General features: G+C 41.8%; 1 protein-coding gene across 1 annotated transcript in view; it reads right to left on the bottom strand.

Annotated features, from left to right (window-relative positions):
• NAMPT (nicotinamide phosphoribosyltransferase) overlaps positions 1-13,952 on the bottom strand; it is a 40,651-nt gene extending 26,699 nt beyond the window's left edge. Inside the window, exon 1 of the mRNA XM_043588612.1 lies at positions 12,855-13,952. Within this exon, the coding sequence (XP_043444547.1) occupies positions 12,855-12,911 (57 nt within the window). The 5' untranslated portion in view covers positions 12,912-13,952. The remainder of the gene's footprint in view (positions 1-12,854) is intronic.

Here is a 13,952-nt window from a genome sequence, read left to right as displayed (position 1 = left end):
TACAGAGATGGGAAAGGCTGTGGAAGGAATGGATTAGAGCTGTTTTAAATGTCATGTAATGCTAACAAAGTCTCACAGTATTCAAAATTAAACTACACAAAAGAAGCTCTAAAATCACGTTGGTTTTCTTAGCACTACTTTAGCTTCCATCAATAGGAAAAATGGTTCTATAGTAAACTTAACATTTTTTATAAGATGAGAATAGCTAATTTCTCATAATATCCCCAGCAAACCTCACTCCTAAAAATGTTTCCTAAACTAGCATGATTTTCCTACAGCTAATAGAGCACTACCAGTACATAAATACATGTGTGGTAAAGAACACAGGCACATAAGAAAATGTAGTTCTTTTAACAGAACCTAATTTCACAGTCATGTGAGCGATTTACTTCATGAAAAGCTTCTAAAAATTATAATCGCTAGGGTAAATATCCTTGTCCCAAGTATGACATTTAAAGAGAAATATGAGAAATATTTAAGTTGCACAGAATCTTTCTGTGAGAGCAGACTCTTAACTTTTTCCTGAGCTTCTCCAAATTTTCCATAAAGTCGATTTGGTGTCTTTTCAAGAGCTTTCCTCTCATAATGGGATCACATGTCCAAAGGCAATCACTACTAACCTACTTTACCAGTTATAATTTTAACAGCTAAGTAATTATCATAAGCCAACATTTTAACAATACCACGTGTATATAAGAGCACATGGGGTAACATGTATAATGCCACAGAATAAGTTTTACTATCTCCAAAATTTATAAGGGCACTCAGAAGAGGAGCCACTCAGCCTTACAATGAATGGCTAAAACTTTATGTCTCTTCAATGCTACTGTGCTTAAAATAGCAAAAATAAATCAATAAATCTTCTTTTCAACATTTTTAAAAATTTCTCAAGTCCTGGAAATACTTCTGTTGCCACAGAAAAGAATTCTTTGCTATTTGGCTTTTGAAGCGATAATAACTTCAAAAATATGGCTTAAAAATATTTGGATTACATTTTGGGGGAGAGAGGAAATTGTCAAATCAGTTATAATCACACTACCCCTTTTTCTTTGGCACAGAGCGTTTGATAATTTGTACTTTTTTGGCTGCACCCTTGAAAAAGATTTAATCAACTGACAAAGAGGACACCAGCTTCTGGTATCTTTGTTTTGGAAAATCTTACAAAACTTTACTGATCTAAGTTAATCTTCCTCTGAACTATATTCATGACTTACATACAAGATTTTATTTCTATTGCCTGGGCTTTTCCTATAACTTATAGTATAAACCTTACTAGAAAACTGCATTGTAAGAATGCACAGGTTGGGGCGCCTGGGTGGCGCAGTCGGTTAAGCGTCCGACTTCAGCCAGGTCACGATCTTGCACTCCGTGAGTTTGAGCCCCGCGTCAGGCTCTGGGCTGATGGCTCAGAGCCTGGAGCCTGTTTCCGATTCTGTGTCTCCCTCTCTCTCTGCCCCTTGCCCGTTCATGCTCTGTCTCTCTCTGTCCCAAAAATAAATAAACGTTGAAAAAAAAGAAATTTTTAATAAAAAAAAAAAAAAAGAAAAGAATGCACAGGTAATTTGACATAGAAACTGCAACAGTCCTCCACTCCTTACAAAGATCAGGCTGCCAGGAGAGCCGCTGTGACATAACTTAGCTGCCAGATCAGAAGCAATGAAAGAGAAGCAACTATGAAAAATGGGGACAGGTCAGAGAAAGACACTGGGTTGCTAAAGTCCCAGCCAGGACAAAATTGCCAGTGAGAGGATTCTCATCTATCCCCAACTCTTTTTCCAAAAAGCCCAAACCTTTAAGGTTTGTTATTCGCCATTAATGAGACAGCAAAATCTGTTTTACAAAAGCCACCCTGGGTGCCTCATCATCATAAATTATATAATCTTCTGTAACTTCTCTAAAAACAATTTTCACCCATTCTGAATTTTAAGAGACATCTTTTGTCTTTTAAATACCTAGGAGATCTCCAATATTTATTAAATGAATTGATGAAAATGGGCTGAGTTCTAGATAACCAGTTTACAAATGACCTTTTGAGAAGCAACCCACGCTGGACAGCACAATTCATAACAATGGGTGATATGCTTTAATACACATTTCATAACAATGGGTGATGTGTAAATTGCTTAGAGATTACTGTTATACACTATATATATTTTTTTCAACTTAATTGACAACATCTTCCATTTTTATCTAACAGGATAAATGTTCAGAAATAATGAAACTATTCTCTGCTGTAGATTGTTACAAACATTATCCACACAGTAGGAAAAGGAACAAGGAACAGAAATGCATCTTTTAATGAGCCAGTTATTTGTAAACTAATCATTGGCTACCCCAGAGATAGGTGGGGAACCCTCCACCCCCAAACAGAAACCTGACCTGTCTCCTTCACGAAAATTTCCAAATGCCTTTTAAGCACTGCAGTGACTAACACCCCTCAATGCACCCTTCCTTACCTGGCCTAGCACAATGTAAATACAACCCAGTAGATAACTGTGCTTTATGCCATTTTGAAATGATTAAACAGGAACCCAGGATGAAAATGGAAAAACAACCACATTTACCTGTTTCCTCAGTTCCTTATTATGTATGATATAGTATGCAATTATAGAAATGAACCCTCTGGAGAGGATACAAGGACAAACAAAGCACCTGTGTTGTCATGTGCTTAAGCACTATCCTACTACTTGCAAAATACCTTTTTATGGTCCTTAGACGACCAACTATTCTTTCTTCAGTTTTAGAAAGAAATCAATGTTGGGGCGCCTGGGTGGCTCAGTCGGTTAAGCGTCCGACTTCAGCTCAGGTCACGATCTAACAGTCTGTGAGTTCAAGCCCCGCATCGGGCTCTGGGCTGATGGCTCAGAGCCTGGAGCCTGCTTCGGATTCTGTGTCTCCCTCTCTCTCTGCCCCTCACCCATTCATGCTCTGTCTCTCTCTGTCTCAAAAATAAATAAACGTTAAAAAAAAAAATTAAAAAAAAAAAAGAAAGAAATCAATGTTATTCTCTTATCCATCAACATGTCTAAAACCACTAGGTTCACTACTGTAACTAGCCAGTACTTTGTAAGTACTGATAAGGATATCTAATAGTTTCATTTAATTGCCAAATAAAAATTTCATTGCTTCTAACATCAAGATTCTGATTTGTCTCTTTTTCATCTAAGAAGATAAAAAGGTAAAAATGGGATATAGCCTATAAAGACCACTAAATATGTAAGGCAAATAAAATTTAAAAATATTAGTATGGAATACACAATGTATTTTATTGTGCTGTTGTAAACCATTGGTATAAAACATATCAACCTGACTAAATCCTCTTAAGGGATATTTTTTGGGGGGATATTAAAAATCTTACTAAAAGATTTCATATTAGACCAGTTTGGAAGACAACAGAATAAGAGGACCCTAGGCTTTCCTTGTCCCAAAACAATTAGATAATTATCAAATCATACTAAATACCCTAGAAATTTACCTGAAGGCGGGAGAACAAATCCCACAACTAAAGGTAGAGAAGAGGCCACAAAAAAGAAGGCATAAGTATGGAGACGTGGTTTGGGAGAAACAGATCGTGGCCGCTATGGTGGAAGGGAGAAGGGCTACAGACAGACAAACACACAAGGGAGCACGGAGGAATAAGAATCCCCATAGCACTTGGCTTGGAAAGTGAGAGGAGCCAAATTTTGTGAGTTCTTGCAATCAGCAGGGCTTAAAGCCTGGAGTTTTAAAGGTCAGCAGGCTTGGCCGGGATACAGCTGAGGGCACTGCCCTGCTCCTATAGAAAAGGCAGGCAAACAGCCCATGAACATACAGTGTGAAAACAGTGATCTGCAAAACAGCCAGGGCACACAGTGGGGAGGTTATCTGCTCATCTTGGAGCATGTCCCAGAGAGGGAGCATTCATAGATAGACTCCTCTGGGAAGAAAGGCCCTGGCAGAAGCCATTTCACTCCCCCTGCCCTTCAGCATAAGCACAGGGCCACCTGTGGGAACCAGTGCAACACCCACACTCCCTACCTAACTTGCTTACACCAAGCCCCCACGACCCACTGCCACCGTGCACTTGGGTGGAATTGCCCCTCCCATTCACATTTGCCTCAGTCCTAGCACTTTGGGCCCCTGGCCCAGAAGAGGGCCAAACCCTGAGCACATGGCACTTCCTGAGGTGGGAGATTTGCAGGGCCTCAGTTCTACTGGTGATAGTGACATGTCTCACTTCACAAACAGAACAGAGCACACCTAGTTAAAATGCACCACATTCAGGCTAGGGACCAAATACAGCCCATGGCAGACAAAGAGAACTTCTATAGATGATTGGCCTAAAGGACACAACAGGTGAGCACATGCAGCATACGTTGGAGGCATTCCCAGAAGTGCCAGGCCCTGGGGAACAGGGGACACTACACAATAGAGTACTATTGGACCTCTTCTTTATAAGGCCATTACCCTCAAGAACAGGAGATGTAGCTAAGTTTCCTAACACAGAGAAGCAGGCAAAGAGACTAAGACAAAATGAGAAGACATTTTGGAACTTGTTCCAAATGAAAAACAGGAAAAGGCCATGGGCAGAGATCTAAGTGAAACAGATATATGTAACATGTCAGAGAATTTAAAGTAATGATCATAAAAACATTCACTTGAGAAAAGAGTGGAAGACATCAGTGAGACCATTAACACAGAAATAACGAATAACCTAGAAGGGATAAAGGGCTAAGTAAATGAAATGAGAAACACACTTGATGGAATGAGCAACAGCCTGGAAGAACATAAACAAACTAATAATCTAGAAGACAGAGCAATGGAAAGTAATCAAGCTGAGAAAAAAAATTACACAAAACGAGAATAGACTTAGAGAACTCAATGACTCCATCAAACATAGTAACATTCATATTATAGGAATCCCAGAAGAGAGAGGAAACGGGGATGAAAAATGTATTTGAAGAAATAATAGCTGAAAACTTACCTAACCTGGAGAAGGAAACAGATATCCAGATCCAGGAGACACAGAGGACCCTCCAAAAAAAATCAACAAAAGCAGACCCACACCAAAACATATAGTAATTAAAGTGGCAAAATAAAGAAACAATGTTTAAAGGAGCAAAACAAAAGAAGACAGTAACATACAAGGGAAACCCCATACAGCTATCAGTGGATCTTTCAGGAGAAACTTCCCAAGTCAGAAGGTAGTGGCATGTTAGTTCCAAAGTGCTATATGGGAAAAATCTGCAGCCAAGAACACTCTATCTAGCAAGGCTGTCATTCAGAATAGAAAGAGAGATCATGTGTTTCCCAGACAAAGGCTAAAGGAGTTCACGACTACCAAACAATCCCTGAAAGAAATATTAAAGGGGAGTCTCTGAGTGGAACAGAGACCAGAAGGGATAGTATAATGGTAGGAAACAAAAAATCAGTAAAAATGAGTATTTCTGTAAAAAATCAGTCAAGGAACTTAAAAAATAAAAGGATGCAAAATATGAGAACATATATTTAAAATGTGGGGAGGAGAGGAGTAAAGAATGGGTTCAAACTTCAACGCCCATCAACTTAATATAGACTGCTATATGCCAAAGAGGTTACATACAAACCTAATGGTAAGCACATATATAAAACCACTAATAAACATGCAACAAAGAGAAAGAAATCCAAATATATTAAAGAAAACCAGAAAACCATGAGAGACAGACAAGAATGAATCAGAGACATCGTCAGAAACAATCACAAAAAAATAATGGCAATGAATACATATCTTATAATAATTACTTTTAATGTAAACGGATTAAACACTCCAGTCGAAAGATATAGGTTGACAGAATAGATAAAAAACAAGATCCTTCTTTTTTTTTTTTTTTAAATTTTTTTTTTTCAACGTTTATTTATTTTTGGGACAGAGAGAGACAGAGCATGAACAGGGGAGGGGCAGAGAGAGAGGGAGACACAGAATCGGAAACAGGCTCCAGGCTCTGAGCCATCAGCCCAGAGCCCGACGCGGGGCTCGAACTCACGGACCGCGAGATCGTGACCTGGCTGAAGTCGGACGCTTAACCGACTGCGCCACCCAGGCGCCCCATAAAAACAAGATCCTTCTACATACTGCCTGCAAGAGACTCCTTTTAGATCTAAAAACACTGGCAGATTTAAAGTGAGGGGATGAAGAAACATCTACCATGCAAATAATGTCAAACGAAAGCTGGAATAGCAATACTTTTTATCGGACAAAGTAGATTTTAAAACAAAAACTGTGGGGCTCCTGGGTGGCTCAGTTGGTTGAGTGTCCAACTCGGCTCAGGTTCTGGTCTTGTGGTTCGTGGGTTCGAGCCCCACATTGGGCTCTGTTCTGGCAGCTTGTTCAGAGCCTGGAGCCTGCTTTGGATTCTGCATCTCCATCGCTCTCTGCCCCTCCCCCGCTTGTGCTTTCTCTCTGTCTCTCAAAAATAAGTGTAAAATAAAAACTGTAACAAGAGACAAAGGATGCTATATAATAAAAAAGGGGACAATCCAACAAGAAGATATAACGATTGTAAATATTTATGCCTCCAACATAGAAACACCAAATACATAAAACAGTTAATAACAAACATAAAGGAATTAATTGATAAGAATACAATAATAATAAGGGACTTTAACACACCCTACTTACATCAACGGACAGATGACCTAAAGAGGAAATCAATAAAGAAACAATGACTTTGAATGAACAGATGGATTTAGCAAATATATTCATAACATTCCATCCTAAAACAGAATACACATTCCTTTCAATTGCACGCAGAACATTCTCCAGAATAGATCACATGTTAGCCCAGAAAACAAGCCTCAACAAATTCAAGATCAAAGACACACTATGCGTCTTTTCTGACCACAATGCTAGGAAACCAGAAGTCAACCACAAGAAAAAATCTGGAGAGATGGCAAGGGAGGTTAAAAAACAATGAATGCGTAAATCAGGAAATAAAAGAATAGATTGCAAAGTACACGGAAACAAATGAAAACACAACCGTTCAAAACCTTTGGAATGCAACCAAAAACGATTCTAAGAGGGAAGTTTAAAGCAATACAGGACAATCTCAAAAAGCAATAAAAGTCTCAAATGAACAACCTAACCTTACACCTAAAGAGGCTAGAAAAAGAACAAACAAAACCCCAAACCAGCATAAGGAAGGATATAATAAATATTACAGCAGAAATAAATGATATAGAAACTAAAAAAAGCAATAGAATAGAGCAATGAAATCAGGAGCTAATTCTTTGAAAAACTCAACAAAATTGATAAACCTCTAGCCAGACTCATCAAGAAAAAAAGAGAAAGGACTCAAATAAATAAAATCACAAATGAGAGAGAAGAAATAACAACCAACACCACAGAAATACAATTATGAGAATATTATGAAAAACAATATACCAATAAATTGGACAGCCTAGAAGAAATGGATAAAGTCCTAAAAACGTATAAGCTACCAAAACTGAAACATAAAACTGGAACAGACTTATTGCTAGCAAAGAAATTGACTCACTAATCAAAAAACTCCAAACAAACAGTCCAGGACCAGACAGCTTCCCAGGCAAATTCTACCAAACATTTTAAAAAAATTTTTGATGTTTACTAATTTTGAGAAAGACAGAAAGAGACAGAGGGCAAGCAGGGGAGGGGCAGAAGAGAGGGAGACACAGAACTGAGGAAGGCTCCGGGCTCCAGGCTCTGAGCTGTCAGCACAGAACCCAATGTGGGGCTCGAACTCACGAACTGTGAGATCATGACCTGAGCCGAAGTCAGACGTTTAACCAACTGAGCAACTCAGGTGTCCCTCTACCAAACATTTAAAAAAGAATTAATACCTATTCTTCTCAAACTATTCCAAAAAATGGAAAAGGAAGGAAAACATCCAAATTCATTCGATGAGGCCAGCATTACTCTGATATCAAACCAGATAAAGACACCACTAACTCCAGGCCAATATCTCTGATGAACACAGATGAAAAATTCTCAACAAATTACTAGCAAACCAAATCCAACAATACATTAAAAAATTATTCACTACGATCATGTGGGATTTATTCTTGGGCTACAAGAGTGGCTGATTATTCACAAATCAATTAATGTGATATAGCACACAAATAAGAGAAAGCATAAGAACCACATGATCATTTCCATAGATGTAGAAAAAGCATCTGACAAAGTACAACATCCATTCATGATAAAAACCCTCAGTAAAGTAGGTTTAGAGGGAATACACCTCAATGCAGTAAATGACATATGTGAAAAACCCATAGCTAACATCATCCTGCATGGGGAAAAATGGAGAGCTTTTCACCTCAGGTCATGGAAAAGACAAGGATGTCCACTCTCACCTCTTTTTTTCAATACAGTACTGGAAGTTCCCGCCACAGCAATCAGGAGAAAAGGCTTCCAAACTGGTAAGGAAGTAGTAAGACTTTCACTGTTTTCAGAAGACATGGTCACACCATATATAGAAAACACAAAAGATTCCACCAAAAAACCATTAGAACTGATAAATGAATTCAGCAGAGTTGCAGGATACAAAATCAATGTACAGAAATCTTGCATTTTTATACACCAATACTGCAGCAGCAGCAAGAGAAATTAAGAGGACAATCCCATTTACATTTGCACCAAAAATAGTAAGACACCTAGGAATAAATCTAACCAAAGAGGTGAAAGAGCTGTACTCTGAAAACTGTAAAACACTCATGAAAGAAATTGAAGACAACATAAAGAAATGGAAAGACATTTCATGCTCATAAACTGGAAGAACAAATATTGTTAAAATGTCTATACAACCAAAGCAACTTACACATTTAATGCAATCTCTATCAAAATGCCAACAGCATTTTTCACAGAAGTAGAACAATTCTAAAATCTGTATGGAACCACAAAAAACCCCGAATAGCCAAAGCAATCTTGAAAAAGCAAAGCAAAGCTGGAGGCATCATAACTCTGGACTTTAAGATATATTACAAAGCTGTAGTAATCAAAACAGTATGGCACAAAAATAGATACACAGATCAATGGAACTGATTAGAAAGCCCAGAAATAAACCCACTACATATCAATTAATCTTCAACAAAACAGGAAAGAATATCCAATGGGAAAAAGACAGTCTCTTCAACAAAGAGCGCTGGGAAAACTGGCCAGCTACAAGCAAAAGAATGAAACTGGACTGCTTTCTTACACCATACACAAAATAAATTAAAAATGGATTAAAGACCTGAATGTCAGACCTGAAATCATAAAAATCCTAGAACACGGGCAGTAACTTCTTTGGCTGTAGCAACTTCTTTCTAGATATGTCTCCTGAGGCAAGGGAAACAAAAGCAGAAATAAACTATTGAGACTATGTCTAAATAAAAAGTTTCTGCACAGCAAAGGAAACCATCAACAAAACTAAAAGAGACAACCTACTGAGTGGGAGAATATATTTCAAAATGACGTATCTAATAAAGTGTTTGAATCCAAAATATATACAGAACTTCTACAACTCAACACCCACAAAACAAATAATCCAATTAAAAAATGGACTAAAGACATGAACAGATAGTTCTCCAACAAAGACATACAGATGGCCAAAAGATAAATCAAAAGATCCTCAACATCAATTCCCCATCAAGGAAATGCAAATCAAAACTACAATGAGATATCACCTCTCACCTGTCAACATGGCTAAAATCAACAACACAAGAAACAACAGGTGTTGGCGAAGATGTGGAGATAAAGGAACACTTTTGCATTGTTGGTGGAAATGCAAACTGGTGCAGCCAATCTGGAAAACAGTATGGAGATTCCTCAAAAAGTTAAAAATACAACTACCCTACGATCCAGTAATTTTACTACTGTGTACTTACCCCCAAAACACAAAAACACTAATTCAAAGGGATACATACACCCCTATATTTACAGCAGCATTATTTACAATAGCCAAGATATGGAAGCAGCCCAACTGTTCCTCCACTGAGGAATAAAGAAGAGGTGGTGTGTGTGCATTGTACATATATATGTATACATACATATATGTGTATATATGTGTATACACACCCACAATGGATTATTCAGCCATGAAAAAGAATGAAATATTGCCATTTGTGAAGACATGGATGGAACTAGAGAGTATAATGCTAAGTGAACTAGTCAAAGACAAATATCATGATTTCACACATACGTGGAATTTAAGAAACAAAACAAATGAGCAAAGGGGAAAAGAAAGACAAACCAAAAAACAGACTCTTAATTATGGAGTACAAACATGGTTACCAAGGGGGAGGTAAGGGGGGAGGGATGTGTTAAATAGGTGATGGGGATTAAGGAAGGCACTTGTGATGAGCACTGGGTGATGGAATCACTATATTGTACACCTGAAATGAATACTACACTGTATGTTAAATAGCTGAAATTAAAATAAAAACTTAGGGGCGCCTGGGTGGCGCAGTCGGTTAAGCGTCCGACTTCAGCCAGGTCACGATCTCTCGGTCCCTGAGTTCGAGCCCCGCGTCAGGCTCTGGGCTGATGGCTCGGAGCCTGGAGCCTGTTTCCAATTCTGTGTCTCCCTCTCTCTCTGCCCCTCCCCTGTTCATGCTCTGTCTCTCTCTGTCCCAAAAATAAATAAACGTTGAAAAAAAAATTAAAAAAATAAATAAATAAAATAAAATAAAATAAAAACTTAAAAACATATAAAAAACAAATAGGCTTCATATTAGAGAATAAAATATACCAGTCTGATTTGAAAATGGGCAGGAATAAGCTATTAAAGAGATACAAATTTTACTAGTGCATTAAGTATGCCCTGCTAGATTAGAAAACTTTACGGTAATTCATTCTTCTAATTAAAAGCATCCCAGAAAACTGATGTTAAGGCAATTTTACATTCCTTACGTATAATGGCTTGAGGAACCACAAACTAAAGGAATTTACACTCATTTTGTTTTTATTTATTTTTTTTTTTTTATTTATTTTTTTTTATTTATTTATTTTTGGGACAGAGAGAGACAGAGCATGAACGGGGGAGGGGCAGAGAGAGAGGGAGACACAGAATCAGAAACAGGCTCCAGGCTCTGAGCCATCAGCCCAGAGCCTGACGCGGGGCTCGAACTCACGGACCGCGAGATCGTGACCTGGCTGAAGTCGGACGCTTAACCGACTGCGCCACCCAGGCGCCCTCATTTTGTTTTTAAAAGTTAGACCCATCAACTATTTCCCATTTTCAATCAAATCATAAGTTACTATATTATAAAAATTGGAAATCATTTTAAAGATTTAGTTAGGAAAAAAACTGGGTGGAAAAAAACTTAAGAGAAAACTATGAATGAGACCATTCTAAAATCACTACTGAAGATACTCAAAATGCTAGGACCTAAGACAAGAGAAGGTTTTAAGGCTTAGAAAACCATAGTTGGTAATACTTTGATCTCCTTACAATGGTGTAGATTTCCACTTTAAAATTCAATTTAAAAGACCACTTGTTAAGGAAACTTGGCTCTGTTTTAAGTAACTACCCGTCTAAATTATCGTTAGTAGAATCTTAAACTCCTGGGAAGAAATGAACAAAACAGAACTTAAGTAAAACGGGATTCTCCAAAATACTTTGTCCAATTAAATTTAAGGAAAGAAACAAAAAGCAAAACCTCACAACTAAACCCAAAAATATGCTTTCCCTTTGTATTTCAAACCACCACGTTGTCAAGTAAAAACTGAACTTTATTTTGTTCAAGTGGGTTTTCTGGCCTGACATTTCATCTTTTAAGTGTGTTGGCCAACAATGCTTTAGCAAAGTATAGTTCAGTTTACTTCATGTAATTTGGTAACTAGGGGGAAAAACTTTGCCACATTTTCCTTTAATCATTCTTTCCTTTACTAATTTGTGTGGGTTTCAAACAAAATTAATGGGGCAGCAATACACTGAAGTGTCCAATAGGCATATTAACACAATGTTGTGTTGTGCCACTCTAAGTTCTCCAGGGTTAAAACTACAGTTCATTTAACTCGTGATTCACATTCCTTTTCACAGAAATCCTGTAGTGACCCTAATGGAGTAAGGGCAGGGGATCGGCCTTTACAACAGGGATAAGGAGCACGAGTGATCACCAGGAGCAAACGAGTTTGAAACGGAGCCCAGTGGAGTGGGACGAGGGAATCCAGCATGTTTCCCGAGGGCAGATAGGTGTCCTCCACACCCCGGCCACAGGCAGAGGAACGTGGCTGGCTGCTGCGGCACCCCTACTAGCACCCCTACTAGGTCCTCGCCCACCTCTTCCTCGGGAAGGGACGTACCTGCTCAGCAAGGGCGGGGAAGTGCACTCGATTCAGCTTGGCGGGGAAAACCCACTTCTCAAGCCCCACTCCTTTTCTCCAGGGCCGAGCCCCAGGAGCCGTTACCTAACTGACCCGCTCTCCTCGGCAGAGCCCTCGCCCAGGCCGGCCCAATCCGACCCGGCCAAGGCCAAAAGGCCGAGCTCCTGGGGAAAGCGTGCGCTCGGCCGGTGACGCCCAAGCCTCCCGGGCCCGACCCCGCCACAGCCGCCTGAGCCCCGAGCCCCGAGCCCCGCGGCGGGCAGGCGGGCGGCGCCGGCTGGGGCCCGCCTCAGCCCCTCGCCGCGCCCCCCCCAACCACGCACCCCAAAGCCCCGCCTCCTGCCGTCCATCCCTCCATCCCTCCTCCATCCACCTCCTCCCCACTGCGGCGCCAGCTTCACCTGCCTCATCCGGCCGCCGCCACTCGCCCGCTTCTTCCCTCGGGCTCGCGCAGCGCCACGACCCCAGACCGGCCGCCCCCCGCCCCACAGCCCCGCGCTCTGTCCCGAACGCGCCCTCTCCTCCTCCTTCACTTGCCCCCGCCCCGAACCGCTACCTTGTAGGAGTCAGTAGCTAGGAGGATGTTGAAATCGGCGTCTGCCGCAGCATTCATCTCGGGCGGGAGTGTGCGGGCCACGCGCCGCGAGCTGCCCAGCGCGGCGGCGAGGAAGGAGAAAAATGGGCTTCACCGCGCTCCGTTGCTTAAGTCACCGCTCGGCCGGAGGGGCGGGGGAGAAGAGGGGGGAAGCGGAGTGGGGAGGAGGGGCCACAGGAGGGCGGGCCCGGGAGCCGTGACGCGGCGGGGGGTGGTGGCGGCGGCGGCAGCTCTCGCGCTCTCAGCCCGGGGACTCCGACCGACTCCTCACCTCGGCTCACCGCCCCCGCCCCATCATCCCGGAGCAGAGGCGAGGGGCGGGGCGCGGCCGCGCGTGCGCAACGCGCGGGGGGCGGGGGGGCGGGGCGGGGCTGGGCGGAGAGGACGTGAGGCACGCGCTCTTTTTCCCGCACGCTGGCTCCGGGAAACCGGAGGCTGCTGGGCAGTCCCGGCCGGGGTTCTGTGTTCCTGCCTCGGTTTCATTTCCCGGCGGGACGGTGAGGGGCGGGGGAGGGGTAATTCCCAGCCTCGCTCCTTCTGCGATTAGCCGGTTCGCCCGCCGCGTGACACCTTCCCGTCCTACCCAGTCCTGGCCCGTTTTCTGAGTCCTCCAGAAGTCACGCCACCCGGCTGGGGGCCGAGGAGCCTCCCTCTGCCGCTCTCCCCATCCCCCCCCCCCCCCCCCCCCCCCGCGCAGTTACTTACCTTTGTCTCCGGCTGGGATTGAAAAGCGAGCCTTTTGCCTGCATCCCTCTTGTCCCTTTTGGTCCTTCTAACCCACTCTTTAAAATCGGAAGAGCTGCGGTGAGGAATAAGGTCTGAGGGGCCCCTTTACTCTGCCACATCGACTCCGCTTTCCTCCGCCTGTGTGGCTGAGCTCTTTGATCCTTTGAATGATGTTTTGATATTTTCCCAGAGAAAATACCCTGCGCGGGAAGGCGGGGGTTGAATTCAGTCCTCACATCTAATGAAAGTACAAGGCCTGATTGAATCTAATAGTGCCCGGAAGTAAACGGCAACGGGCCAAGATTTTGACACGGTGCAAAACTGACTTTCATC

The sequence above is a fragment of the Prionailurus bengalensis genome, chromosome A2 (genome assembly GCF_016509475.1).
Source record: "Prionailurus bengalensis isolate Pbe53 chromosome A2, Fcat_Pben_1.1_paternal_pri, whole genome shotgun sequence".
Lineage (NCBI taxonomy): Eukaryota > Metazoa > Chordata > Mammalia > Carnivora > Felidae > Prionailurus > Prionailurus bengalensis.
Note: the sequence above shows the minus strand (reverse complement) of the source record. Positions and strands in the feature narration are given on the sequence as shown.